Source organism: Malurus melanocephalus, unplaced genomic scaffold (genome assembly GCF_030028575.1).
Source record: "Malurus melanocephalus ecotype Western Australia unplaced genomic scaffold, MMel_1.1 scaffold_712, whole genome shotgun sequence".
NCBI classification, from domain to species: domain Eukaryota; kingdom Metazoa; phylum Chordata; class Aves; order Passeriformes; family Maluridae; genus Malurus; species Malurus melanocephalus.
Window position 1 is genome coordinate 3,331 of NW_026623944.1, and position 14,383 is coordinate 17,713.

Here is a 14,383-nt window from a genome sequence, read left to right on the forward strand (position 1 = left end):
ACAGACATTACAAACAGAAACATAAATCGAGAAATAGAAAAACAGGTAAGAAATTGCAAAGAGGTTAGAAACAGAAATAGCAAAACACAAACAAAGCTAGACAAAAAGATTGAAATTAGAAAACCAGATTTAGACAAATAGAAAACAGAATGAGAGAAACAGTAAGAAAGAAACATATAGACAGTAACAGAGAAACAGATGCAGAGACAGAAACAGAAAAGTGAGGAATAGACTGAAAAGTGAGAAGCACAGCAAGACACAGAACGGAGAAATTACTAAACCACACAAATGGAAGACAGGAGCTAAAGGGGGGGCCGGATCTGCCAGCTCTGAAAAAAAAACAAAAAAATTGGCCAAAAGCCAAACACTCATAACTCCTGCTTGCTTAGTATAGTGGTGAGTGTCCTCACCCCGCACACGGGAGACTGGGGTTCGATTCCCCACTCGACGCCAGCTCCAGGCGCTGGCAGCTGGGTGCTCAGGGGGGAGAGGGTAGGCATGCTTTTTTCCCCCATTTTTGCCATTTTCTCCCATTTCTTTGCTGTTTTTTCTCCAATTTTCTCACTGTTTTTTCTCATTTTTCCACCTTCTTTTTTACCATTTCTTCTCATTTTTTCACCATTTTTTTCCCATTTTTTTCCACATTTTCCTGTCTCCAACTCACCAACGCTCCTGGGGACAGGTGCCACCCCCTGCAGGTCGACTGTCACCTCGTAGCTCAGTCCCCAGCACGTCCCCAGGTCCTGCTTGTCCACCGAGCTCATCGTGTCGCAGAATCCAGCCAAAAGATTCACGTCTGTAGCTGTACAAAATTCCAGGCATTGGTACATAATACATAATAATACATATTATACATAAATGATATGTATATTATAATACATAAATAATACATAAAGCTAATGGAGAACTGTCCCTTTGGGAAAGATTTGCCATGTTTGTAAAATCTGTGTRAATACTTACAAACATGGTCAGATCTAGTACATGTCACTTTAAATGCAGAACGCCATCATTTGAAACAGTTTAAAACTTACGGGCTTTGATCGTAGCGCTACAATATTTTAGCTTACAAATTTGACAATACTGATCTTAAAACTGTTAAGACATTTCTCCAAGTACTTTAATAAATAGTGGAGACTAAATAAGGTGTTTAGCCTCATACCTGAACATAGTCCTTACCTGTATGCAGACCATGTAACATATGCACAACCTACCGAAATACACTTTAGCATTAAACTTGATTCGTGTGGCTCAGTTCTGAGCACCTTACTGAACCACACCTTCTGGAATATCCATGTACAGAAATCGGCTTTAAAATGGGCTAGGAGAAAGGAAGGAAAGATTACCGATGGGTCATCTTAAAGGACACGCATCTGTCACTTTGCTGAGGGAAAAGTTTTCGGCGTGTTCCAAGTGCCGTTCCAGTCGGCCGAGTCGGGGGGTTAAAGGGATAGTTCACGGGTGATGGTTGTGTAATCAGTCTGAAAATGTGACCAGCCCAGGCCACGCTTTTGCTGGAAGTGTTCTTTGTGGATTAATGAATGTTGCTCTGACCAAAACACCTGATTGATACTTTACTTTCCCTTGTGCATTTAACACCTTTGTGGTCACCACAGTCCCGGTATGGAGTTCAGCTGACAGTCTGAGGAGATCTTTCTCAAAACCTAGTGACAGCACTTGGGGCTAAATGTCAGCAGCTGCACTGCTGAGTTGTTTAGAATTTAGTGGTAGGATCTCACAGCTCTGTTTCTCTCATTTGCCATATGAAATAGGCAGTATATTTATTATTTGAAATGGGACTCTCAGATCTCTTACCAGGAAAGACTTCCATCACCGGGCAGAACTGTGTTCTCTCTCCCTCTTCTGGCTGGTGAGTCATCCAAAAGCAGAACCTGGCTGTGAATGGTGTCTCTTTTCAACAGGTAGGAAGTATTTTCCTACAGYCTCAGACACGGTTTGGAGGAAGGCCCCGGGAGTCCGAGGCCAGCTACAGCCTTACTTCCCAGCAACTTTTGTCCGGGAGGAATCCCGTGGCATTCACGATTCCAAAAGGCAAGATCGCACGTTCSGACCCCGGCTCCCGGCCGAGAACGGTGGCTCTTTCCCACGGGTAGGAAACGTTTCCACCCTCCCGTCCCAGAGGTACCTTGCAGCTGAAAATTGAGAATCTGAACACAGTTTTTCTACAGAGAAACTGGCCTTAAAATTGGACTTAGCATGGTCACTATACAATGCGCACAGGTGTGTATAGTTCACCACACACCAATTCTGCCTGCAACAGAACTACTTATTAGTTTATCTATCCCAAAGATTTAAATCACATACCAAAGAGAAATGAAATAAATCCAACATAAATTAAGTGCTAGTAATGAAATTCATATCCTAAAATGAGACTAGTACTAAGTTCACTTCTAATACCAGCTTAGGTGGTTATTATGATCCAATTATTTAAGGATATTAGAAATTCCTCTGCTGAAATTAAGGTGCAAGGGAGACAGGGTGCCAGTTAATAATATGGGTTTTATTGAGACACAGAGAGAGGAAAAGAAAGGGAGAAGCTGGAAAACAGGAGGGACAGAAAGAGCAACAAAGACAGAATAATGAAAATATCACCATCCATGAATCCCAACAGTGTTCCGTCGATACTCTCTGGCTGGTCATCTCGGTGGTGATGGTCCCCCCTAAACACAGAGAATCCAATGGGTTAATATACGCTCGAGCCGAGTGGTGATGTCCACACACATCCTCCCGGGGAGGGGACAATCTCTCCCAACACAGATCTACAGAATCTACTGCGTCAGCCCGCTATCCTGCGGCAAGAGGCCTCCGGAGAGCACTTTGGGGGTGTCTTTAACAGATTATGACATGCCCTCAGCTGCATCTCACGTGAATGTTGTGTGGATGTGGCCTGCCTGCAGCTGCACCCGTTTGTGCGAGAGAGGAGGGGTGTTCACTGCCTCTGACTAGAGGTTGGGCTGCATACCCAAAACCACGTCCCCCACCCCCCATTTCGGTGGGGTAGCCTGTGTATGCCTGGCTTCCATGGGCTTGATCTTCCCCATGCTAAATCCAGCMAGGGAAGAAACTCTGATGCAGTTGTGTGGATGCATTCCTTTCCCTCAGCTTTGTGTCTGCCTAGGCTGAGATGATTGAACAATAGCATCTATCTCAGCAGCTTAACTTACAGTCCAAAGTCCCAGTCAGGTGTCTTCAGGAACACTTCTTTGGTTATAGCTTCCTTATACAGCCTTTGTTATAATGAACAAAACTTTATATTAATGTTTGAGGCATGAACTATTTCAGGCTATGACAGTGTTGCATGAGCCTTATGCAGACTTGTCCACCTGTAYCCCAGAATGGATTCCATCATTTGGGAGAAAGTTTCACTACAGATTTGCTAGAATGTGTGGAAAGGTGGCGCAGAAAATTCTGCTGAAAATCGTGACAGTGCGGTGAAAATAAAAAAAAATTACATTGAAAGTAACAAAATTCCAGTGCCAATCACCACATTCCAGCAAATCCCGACAGTGTGCGAGAATGAGGCAGTGCACTCCTGTCTATGGTCCAGCTCCAATGTAGGTGAAATACCAATATACGGTTCACAAATACTCCAAATTGCTTGCTATTCAGCCTTTTGCCGAGAATCCAGGGAACAGGTTTACTCCATCTTTTGCTCCCAAGCGCATCTCCTTTGCCCAAATCACAGTTCTCACAGACACAAACTAAGCAGAAAAATACTACAACTGTTTGCTTTTAAACTAAAATTCTTAGGACCTCTGGGTACACAATTTAAATAAATAAGTGTCTTGCTGGTCATCGGGGGGAAAACTTCTCAGAACAGAAAACATCCCATTTTGACAATAATGCATTCTTTTGAGTCTGGGAACACTGCTCATATCAGGAATCTGAAAATTGGTATTTTGAAAATTGATCCTTCGAAATTGGGACACTGATGTGTTAGAACTTGATGTTGTATTTTTGAAACTGGATTATTTTAATATTACTGAACTTGGTTTTCTGGTATTTTGAAAGTGGGTTACTGTGCTATTTTGAAACTTGGTATTCTGCTACTTTGAAACGGGGATTTTGCAAATTGGTTTTCAGATATTTTGGAAATTGTCGTTCTTTTATTTTGAAACTAGATTATTCTGGTATTTTGGAATCGGTGGGTTTTTGTTGTGGTTTTTTTTTTTTTTTTTTTTTTTTTTTTATTTTTTTATTTATTTTTTTTTTGGCTGATGTTTCTTGTATCTTTGTGGGATTTGTGTTATTTGATTTTGTATAATGGCATAATGTTTATTTTTGTAGCCTGGGGGGTTTTAAAGATTCATGTTTAAAATAAGCAAAATTCGAGATCCAGGCGGTGGCACCTGAAGCTCACGGTACTTGGCTTGGGCAAAAACAGCTGCGATGGCATCAACGCGTGAGGAAGGTCGGTGACGCGTAAAACTGATGTTCAGCGGCGCATCGCTCACCGGCCGAGCCCCGACACCGGACGCGCTGTGACGCCACAGCCGCCGGAAGCGGCTCCCCGCGATCGCGGTCCGAGGCGGGCGCTGGGCGCCGGTGCCGACCATGAGCAAGCGCAAGGCTCCCCAGGAGAGCCCCAACGAGGGCATCACCGACTTCCTCACCGGTAGGTGTGTGCGCTCGGTCGGTTCCGTGGGTGGGAAGGGCCGCACACCGGCTGCTCTCATCGCGGTTCTCCTGCAGAACTGGCCAACTACGAGCGCAACGTGAACAGGGCCATCCACAAGTACAACGCTTACAGGTAACCGCCTCCCTCCCGCCGCGCCCCCGTCTCGGGGTCCGGACCTTTCGGACGCTGACCGGTACTGTTCCGCAGGAAAGCGGCCTCGGTCATTTCTCGGTATCCGAGCAAGATACAGAGCGGGGCTGAAGCCAAGAAGCTGGTAGGTGCCCGTGCCCGGGTTGCCGGCGGGAGGATGTGGGGCAGCCGGAGCGGAGACGAAATGCCGGAGGTTCCTGGGAAGCGTGGGGACAGCCCTGCTTCTCCCAGAGCCTCTCTCCGGTACCCGAGTCAGAGTTCGGGGACGAGTTGTGCTGTGGCCACCGTGGGGGTTTCAGAGCTGGAAGCGGGCACCTCATCCGAGTCTCTGCCTGTAAAAATATCTTTTCCCTTTGCTTTGTTGCTGCTTTGTTAAGTCAGAGATCTTGAGCAGTAAATGCCTCATCCACAAATACTGCTTTGGGGAAACTTAGTATGGCTGTCGAGTTACACTGTTTATACTGCTTGCGTGGTACTCTTGAATTCTTGTGCTCTTTCGTGGTCTGCTTATTTATTGTGGTCCCGGGTGCCCCACAGTTCTTTCTGGACTCTAAATTCCAGGGAGCTTTCCTTTCTTCCCACATATAATGACTGCGTGATTTCAAAGTTACCTTGTTTGTGCTCACCCTACCAATCTTTAGGAAGGAGTAGGTGCTAAAATTGCTGAGAAGATAGATGAATTCTTATCCACCGGAAAACTACGCAAATTGGAAAAGGTGGGTTTCTTGCCCTTGTTCTGTGTTTCTCGACAGTTCCATTTCTCGACAACTTACCAAGTAGCCCACCTTGCTTTGCACATTTCTGTGCTTGTCCCTGGAGAATCATAGGAATGGTGAACAGAGAGTCCTTGGCAAGTAGAAATCAGCCAAAGCCTCAAATCTATCTGTTCACAACAATTTTTTTATCTGACATAATCAGCGTGCGCAGATCTTCTGTAAGAAGTGGCGTTCCGTCTCAGGAAAGCTGTGGAATTTTGTGCTTTAGGCCCGCTGTTGACCTTAGCGTGGACGGTTGAGCAGTTTCGGAGCCAGTTATGTGCAGAGTTAATGCAATGCACCGTAGTACCCTCGGTACCATTTTGTAGTGGCTTACAGTGAGCCTCCAAACCAGAGTCTAACTAAGCTGTTTATCTTATCAAGGCTTTTGTTGTTGTTGTTGTTGTTTATTGCAAATGGAATAAAGAAGGATTTGGTTTTTGTTATTTTGTTTTTGTAGATCCGTCAAGATGACACGAGCGCATCTATCAATCTCTTGACACGAGTCACTGGCATTGGGTAAAAATTTCTTGTCATGTTTGCGGTTTTTTTCCCCCTTCTCCTGCTCATTTGATGGACTTATGAGCAGAAATTGGGTGATTGTGAATAACAAAGACAGCGAGCCTGAGCTGATGATGTCACACCCACGCTGACACACTGTAGTCACGATTACAGGATTGTCTGAGACCGAAGGGTATAGAACCATCAGTTGCAGACTTTGGGGTACAGGAACGGAAGTAGGAAGCTCCCATGTGCAAGCTGAGAGGGGAAAGATAGATGCCAGTCGAGGATGGAACCGTGAAAGACAACTGAAGCGGAAGTGAGAATCTGGCTTCAAGGGTTTTTCTAGAAGGAGAAGCGTAGCCTCGAAGCAGGCAACAAAACAAAAACAAGGGAATGAAAAAGCCTGTCGGGACTCTGATGCAATGTTACTGTGCCTGTAGTATTATTGTCTGAAGATATATTGCCTATTATGTGGGATCTGTTTAATTTTTTATAATGACACGTCAGCATACAGTTATATGAATGCTCAAAAATGTGCTGGCCGAGCTTTGGCTCTCTGCCGACCAAAAGCGTAAACTGAAAAGGCAGATGCTGAGAAGACGTAAGCGTCACAAGCTACCTCAGTCTTGTCCTTTAAAAACCTAGACAGTTACAAGGAATTCTAATGTTCTATTTAGTGTCATAAGATTCTTGCCGTTCCCGATGCCACATTGCCTTATCTCTTTGCAGTCCCGCTGCTGCTAGAAAGTTTGTCGAGGAAGGAATTAAGACTTTAGAAGGTAAGTGTAAATTTGGGGCCTCAGTTGACACTGCAGTAAGCTTTTCTTCTGTCGAGCTGCCTCTTCTGCAGTGGTACTGTCGTAGCGTATATGCCCTAGGCTTTGAAGAAAGTGCATGAGATGCTAAAGCTAGTGCACAGGCTTAAGGCATTGCATACGTATCCATAGCTAAGTCCGTGCAGTTCACGTGGAAGAYATAACAAGAATTTTGCTTCTTGGGTGGTCTGTTAAGTCTTTGTCAAAAGCACTCTATGCATTTGTGGTCATCCTATGGGCTGTTGCATAGGTAGTTTGAAATTCCCTCGTTTGAGGTTGTATTCTTGTTATGTTTTCTTTGTGTGCGTTACCTTTGCTTCGGTGGAAACTTACTGCAAGATTTTCGGTCCTCAATTAACTGTTTTGTTTGGGGTTTTTTTCCTAGATCTAAGAAAAATTGAGCACAAGCTGACTCATCACCAGCAAGTTGGGTTGAAGTAAGCTTTCGTGGGTACAAGTGCTCAGTGTTGTTAATGACTCCTTCAGGTGGCGGGACTTAACGTAAGGTTACACGGGCCACAGACGGTTCTCTTCTCCGCGCTCTGTGTGTTTTTCAGCAGTTATTTAAAGCTTTCGTTTCATTGGGGTTGAAAGGCTTAATCTCTGTTCAGGAGGAAGTTAATATTGAGTGAGTTCCTCAGTTAGCTCAGGGAGTATCGCTTTAGCGAGTGTTTCTTCGCAATCTGCATATACGTGGCCCGGGCTGTTTTTTCACTATGTGCCGTGAACGAGGTAAGGCCTTTGCGTGTCTGAACTTGACAATTCTGTGCAGAATATGTGTTTGTCACTCAGTGTTTATCAGCTTGAATGCTGCTTGTCGAGTGTCTGTTCGGTTGCTGGTGGAAGAACTGTAGCTGTGTCAGAAGCTGCAAGTGAGCCGAATGAAACCAAAAGGTGTTGCGTGCACCTGGCCTCTTCTTCTCCGCAGTTGAGCAGCGTGCTGACAATCTGTTTTTTAGGTGGAAGGCAAATATATGTGGAGCTGTATTGGAGTCAGGACCTTCCCTTTAGCTCCTGCTGACGCAGGTCGCCTCTGACTGTGGGTGAGGGACCTGTTCCTCCTGCTTGCCAGTGGGCTGTTCTGTCGGGAACCTTTTGTATTTTCAGAGGGCTATGCAAATATTAAGCAGTTGCTTATTTGGTAATGCTACTTCCACCTCATAGCAGCTTTTCATATACAGTGGAAATGCAGAAACGGTGTTCTAATCATCGTCGAGCTCGCGGTTGTGAGTTTTTACTGTCACCTTGAGAGATTTTTTCTAAGATGTTTGATGAGAGTCTGGAGTTTTTTTGTGATGTGACGGTAGCAAAAGTTGGTGTTCTTTTCCCCAATATACATTTAATTAACTAAAATTTTAAGATGCCGCCCCTGTGATTCTTTCCGATACTTTTGTTTTTAAACTTGCAGGTATTTTGAAGATTTTGAGAAAAGAATCCCAAGGGAAGAAATGCTGCAAATGCAGGTAAGAACCTCCTTGTTAAGGATGCCAGGTTCCAATGATCGGTGAATGACCGACGCCTCTAAATGAGCATCTTCCCTTTTTTGCATAGGAAATTGTGCTGAAAGAGATAAAGAGGCTGGACCCAAACTATATTGCTACAGTCTGCGGCAGTTTCAGGCGAGGTTGGTACTCTGTGATCTTATCTTTATTTTGGGATAATAAGCGAGACGTGTTACTGCGTATGCCGTCCTTCTTGAAGGTGTCTATGCCAGAGCCTGGCCTTTTCCTGTTAGTACTGTCTCGACCGGCTAGTTCGGTGACAAGACGTCCGCATAAATCCTTGCTTCTCGCCCTTCACCCGTGAAGAGTAGTATGTTGTAACGTGAATTGGTTGCTCTGTTTTTACACTAACAACATTTGTGCCTCATTGCTGTAGAGTACGAAAGAAATTTGTGGATATTTTCTTAAGTGTTGTAAGTATAAAGTCTTTGATGAAAGAACAAGATTCTCTTACTTTAAGGTTTTGAGGTTTGTTCTTTTTTGGTAATGTCTCCAATAGTGACCGCTTTCTGCTAAAAGAAACATGTTTACAAGAAGCGGTAAGATGGACATTCACTGACATTAGTATACTTTGCCACACACAGAGGGATTTTTCTTTGCTTCTTTCTTGCCTAGGTGCAGAGTCAAGCGGTGATATGGATGTTCTCCTAACCCATCCCAGTTTCACATCTGAATCATCCAAACAGGTGTGTTTCTCAGATGCTGGCGATCAGTACTGTACATTGCATATAGTCTCAGACTTGTACTACGGCTTTTTGTGGTTTCGTATTTACTGTGATGCTAAACTTCTCTCTTGGAGCGCCRTGTTTATTTTGGGGAGTTTACTTCTCAGGTCCACATACTACATTGCATTTCTCTTGAGGAACTAGTCCATGTGCTTATTCTTATCCTTCTGTCCCTCTTCTTCCTGTCACACACCACCCCCTTGAATGCACATGCTTCTGTTATGCTGAACTGTAAAGCTAGCTGGATTAAAAGTAGACCGAGTATCTCTTTACGCAGCCAGAATCATTTAGATGACAGAAAACTGTCCTGCTGCTGTTGTAATCTTTTGGAACTAACTCTGAAATAGTATTTGTGAGGGTCCTTTCTTGTGTCGCTTCTATAGATTCATTGTTTAAAAGCCAAATTGGATTTGTCATTGCCAGCTAAAGGTGATCTCACGTGGGGGTATTGGTGGAAATTGGTTTTGATGCACAGCTGTAATTTTATTAGTTTTTTTCCCAATGTTATTGTCAAAGTTTTTTTCCATTTGGGTCACATTGCATGTAGAATAGTAATTTAATTATCATGACATCCTGTACTTATATGAGCCTCTGTCCAGTAAACAGGTAAGCTTGTTATTTCTGAAGTAATTTTTACTTTTGTGTTATCACTGTTCCTAGTCAAAACTTCTGCATCAGGTTGTAGAACAGCTGGAAAAAGTTCACTTTGTCACAGATACGCTGTCTAAAGGAGACACAAAATTCATGGTAAGAGTGTTTTCGGTGGTGAAGGATGTTGTGGGGAAATTACTTTTCCTGACAGGTACTAGGATGAATACAAAATACATCACGTGGCCTGCTGCAGTTGGGGGTGGGGGTGGCGTGTGTTTGCTCGATTTAAATTTCCCCCTTGCACCTTGTAAGAACMTGCTGCAGTTAACTATTAGGAAATGCCTTATGGTACGATTTCAGGATTACAAAGTACAAATATTTGTGTAGTTCTGAACTCTGCTGATGTAACCTTTATCGCATAATGTCAATTGCGTCTACATTGCTGCGCATTGCCTGGAACCTCAGCGTGACATTGCTTCTTCAGTGAAACTGGTGACCTCTTCTGTAGTGGTGTCCTCACGATCTTGGAAACGTTTATCTTTGATGACAGGCCTATGTTTACCTGATTTTGTCCAGTACATAATGTATTCTTGTCTCCTTCTGAGTCCGTTTCGCTACAGAACGGATTTAATGGATGACCTACTAGAATTAGGATATAATAGAGATTATGTGGGACGCCTGAGGCAAGTAACAAATTACAGGAACCTTACTTTTCTTAGATGCCACATTGACACCGCAGCTTTTTCTTCTTTTCTTAACCTGCTGGTATATTTGTGCATACCGAGAAGCCTGATAATAGTTAGGACAGGGAAATGAGGAGTCCAGCGATCCTTACTGCTGCAATAAAAATGTAAGAAGCAATTATGTGCTACGTAGCATAGCAGTTCTCATAACAGTGTAAAATACTGATCCACTGCATTCTGGTATCTGGCTGTTCTGGTAAAATGTTTAATCACTTCAGCATGGATTCAGCTATGCTTTCCGGGATGACTGAGGATTGTTTGGAGGTCGTTTAGGGGTGGGGAGGTAAAGATGGTTCTCCACTCTGTTTAATTTCATTTGAATTTCGCTCTGGCCGTACTTCCTCATAGGGTGTCTGCCAGCTGCCAGATAAAGAAGATGGAACATCATATCCACATCGGAGAATCGATATCCGGTACCGTCTTCCAAAACCCCCACCCAAACCCCTAGCTTTGCAGTAGGCAATTGCATCAGCTTTTGCATTCAAATCTCTACCTGCACGTTCAGAATGTGCCATTTACTACTTTTCTAATGCCTTTGTGGTGTAGGAGCCGCTGTACAACTGCCAGTAACTGCGGCAGGTTATTAGAATTATACTGTGTTTCAAATCCTGATGACGATTCTGATTCAGAATTGTGTCCTGTTTTACCATCCTGCTTTGACATTGATTCTTGGCAGGAGCATTGTAACCAGGTAGTGGCTGAGCACCAGTTACTTCTGTAAGAGTAGATGTGCTAAACCTTTCTTTGATAGGCAGTTCCCATCATTCTTTCATCTGGCTTGTGGGAATATTAAGTGCACAGAGTTGCAGAATGTATACGCATAAATACAAAGTAAACCCGTGAGTGTCCGAATGCCTGAATTCTAAATGGCTCATAACTTCTTTGTTGTATATTTATTCCAAATCTATGTTTCTACTTTTTATTCTAGGCTTATCCCGAAAGACCAGTATTACTGTGGTGTCCTGTATTTCACGGGAAGCGATATATTCAATAAGAACATGAGAACTCATGCTCTGGAAATGGGCTTCACCATCAACGAATATGCGATACGTCGTTTGGGTGTAACCGGTCAGTACGGGCTCTTGACCAGGGTTTTCTTTCTAGTTACGTGCTTTGCGTGATATCCTTCCATTGCTTGCGGCGTCTTGGAAACGCTTCTGATGAATGCTGTAGTTTTGGAAATTTTTCAGTGTCCTTTTTGGTATCGGTGACAATTGCAGTAAGAAGGGGCAGCCTGCTTAAGTACAGGCAGCTCTGTGGCACAAAGTTACCTCTTTGGGTCACCTAGTCTGCTTGAAGTCTTACTGATCTAAAGGTTTCTTTCTGTGGTGTGCATAGCACATATTTGGTTTCCTACTCTTTTCACAGGGTTTCCTACTCTTTTCATGTTCTTCCGTTGCTTTGCTTTGGAGGAAAGGTGGCTATGTGTACCCACACGCAATGATAAATTTATTTAACTGGGTAACCGCTTGGCCCCTCGGTTAATTCGTTATCTGATTTGCTTTGACACTAAAAAGAATCAGTATTGTAAACAGTATGAAAAGTTCAGGATGCGGGGGGGAGTGTTCTGGGTGGGTTTTTTAAGTCGTTTATCCGCAGCAGTTTTGTCTTTGCAATGCATTTGCCATTTCTGAACGGTACAGACTCTCCACCTTTCAAATAGCCTGTGTAATTTTGCTTGCAGGTGTTGCTGGAGAGGCCTTGCCAGTAGAATGTGAAAAAGACATCTTTGACTATATCCAGTGGAAATACCGAGAGCCAAAGGATCGGAGTGAATAACTGACTGCTTGCTTATGTCTGTAGCCTAGAGAGATGTTTTCATAGCTTCATACGAACGTGTGAAAGTGCACAGTCTTACTTTGGATGTTACCGGAAAAGCTGTACGTTACTGATGTTTAAAGTGACTCCGTGGCACTCGTACGGAATGCGCGGCAAAGATAAAGCCTTTGTATAGTCACAGATTAATTTGGGTTGGTAGGGATCCCTAAATGTCACATAGTCTGGTCTCCCTGCCACAAGCAGGGACATCTTTGACTAGATAAGATTGCTTAGAGCCCAGTCCGATCTGACCTTGAGTGCTTCCAGGAATGGGGCATCCAGCATCTCTCACTGTATCTTAAGAATGTGTAGARATCAGAATGAGAAAGGGGGCTATAACAAGAAGTACTCCTAAAGTATACCATTTTCAGCTACTGTCTGTATCTCATCATGTCTCTGTGAAATGTCTTTGTGAAGTGATGAAGCTCCTAGTGAGTTGTTTCTGTGTACTTACTTCTAAAATTTTTCTGTGTGGGCTATATGGTAATGTGGCCGTTCTCCTTTTTATGTTGCGCGTGACCCGTGAATTTTGTTTCTAAGCACGCTGCGGTACTACTGATTGCACTGCTCAGCAACTGCTTTGTTCAACTTGTTCCGCTGGATCCAATTAATGGATGCACTGCTACCACTCCTGTAGATTCAATCTGCCCTTTTTTTATAGGCAACCTGTCAAATCTTATTTTATACCTTCCSCTGGGAAAGGTAATGAGTATTTTGGCTATGAGAAGAGGTCTCTTCAAGAATGCATTACTAGTTGTATTTGGGATGGCGAGTCTGTTGGTTTGCTTAAAATTGTTCAAAGTGGTAAGCTACTAGCTTCCATCCATTGCAGAGCATGAGCATGGAATGTGTTGCTGCTACAGTATTTGAATACCTTGTAGCAGTAAAGATGAGACATAGTCAAATGGACTATTGCTAAATATATAACACTTGGTTTATTGATGGTTACACTCTCTATCAGCATCTATGGGGACAGAGAGGATTTTGTACTGTGTCAGACTAGTGAACCTGACCTGACCATAAAACAGACATAATACTACATCTTATTTTTACCTGTCTTCAGCCTGCAGAATAACTACATCTTAAACTTGTTCTTATACAAGCAGAGTCGATCAGTCTTAGTAGTGGACATTATAGGCAGATACTCTTGCTTATCCCTTTATTTTCTTCCATTTTTCTTGTTGGGATTTTGAATTATTTCCTGGAAATGTTCTCCAGTGCTAAATGCATGCAGTGGTATGTAAGGTAACTAGAAGGTAACTTGGTTCTATGTGACGTCTTTTGATGCCTCATTTTAAAAATATGCATAGCTGATGTATTTAGTATTTTCTTCAGTAATCAGCAGGAATAAATGAATATTCCATCAGGAGTGTGTAATGCCGTTTGACTATTATTTTATTAACTGTAATTTTAGGAGATAAAAAAGCAGTAACGCAAGTTTACCATGTTTACAAACATTTCCTGGACACCATTACACCGATGCATTCTCCATCACCTCCGACAGGTAGCCAGGAAGACTACTTTGTCTTGGGCCTTGAGACAGAATTTGCTGGCTTTGCAGTCTCTCCCCGTAATACTGTGAATTCTTCTATGTGGAAAAACAAAGTCTTATTCAGAGAGCTTGCTTGTTTTTTGTGAACTATATAAATATATGTGTCTTTTATTTTTTCTTTCCCCAATCCCCTGTATCTCAGGTGACTGGCTTTTCTTGTGGACTGCTTTATGAAACTGCAAGATGTTTGGTAGTCGTGGGAGGCAATAGCTGTGAACCTTGTGCTTATCAAAGGGAATCTGTGCAATTGGGCATGCGCTAAACTTTTGTTCGGGTGCATAGCCAAACTTATTTATGTGCGGTATAACGGTTGGGCTTTGGCAACGATACATGCTGCATTGTTCTGTCGTATTTGGTTTTGTCCCAGCTGCCGAGTCTTCCACATTGGGTGGGCCCGCCTCCTCCCTTCGATTCAGAGCTATATGGCCCTTAATAAGGGGTTTGTCTGAGCTGTGGTTCCAAATGGGACTGACAAATGAGCGAACGAAGTTTGTCGGTAAGGTCAATGAAGGTTTGAGAGGACTTGTAGCGCCCGCTGGCGTCTCACACCAACTCTAACAGGCTGGGTGAGCCAGGGCTGACCCGCAGCTCC

At 43.4% G+C, this 14,383-nt stretch overlaps 1 protein-coding gene across 2 annotated transcripts; it reads left to right on the forward strand.

Moving 5' to 3' along the window:
* The first annotated feature begins 4,494 nt into the window (after nt 1-4,494).
* Nucleotides 4,495-13,608, forward strand: POLB (DNA polymerase beta). 2 transcript variants are annotated; one of them, XM_057384495.1, is made up of 14 exons: nt 4,495-4,633; nt 4,711-4,768; nt 4,844-4,910; nt 5,428-5,502; nt 6,002-6,060; nt 6,775-6,824; nt 7,246-7,297; nt 8,269-8,323; nt 8,412-8,484; nt 8,978-9,048; nt 9,748-9,834; nt 10,770-10,834; nt 11,350-11,489; nt 12,106-13,608. In XM_057384495.1, the coding sequence occupies exons 1-14, from the start codon at nt 4,573-4,575 to the stop codon at nt 12,198-12,200; spliced, it is 1,008 nt and encodes a 335-aa protein (XP_057240478.1). In that variant the 5' UTR covers nt 4,495-4,572; the 3' UTR covers nt 12,201-13,608. The 2 variants fall into 2 exon arrangements, with proteins under 2 accessions (XP_057240478.1, XP_057240479.1); XM_057384496.1 differs by lacking the exon at nt 9,748-9,834.
* Nucleotides 13,609-14,383: the final 775 nt, after the last annotated feature.

Excerpts from the sequence above, each read along its gene's own strand:
- POLB (XM_057384495.1), top strand. The coding sequence starts at position 4,573 with ATGAGCAAGCGCAAGGCTCCCCAGGAGAGCCCCAACGAGGGCATCACC. Across the intron at positions 9,835-10,769 it reads AAGGAGACACAAAATTCATG|GGTGTCTGCCAGCTGCCAGA; the intron begins GTAAGAGTGTTT and ends ACTTCCTCATAG. Across the intron at positions 10,835-11,349 it reads CATCGGAGAATCGATATCCG|GCTTATCCCGAAAGACCAGT; the intron begins GTACCGTCTTCC and ends TTTTTATTCTAG.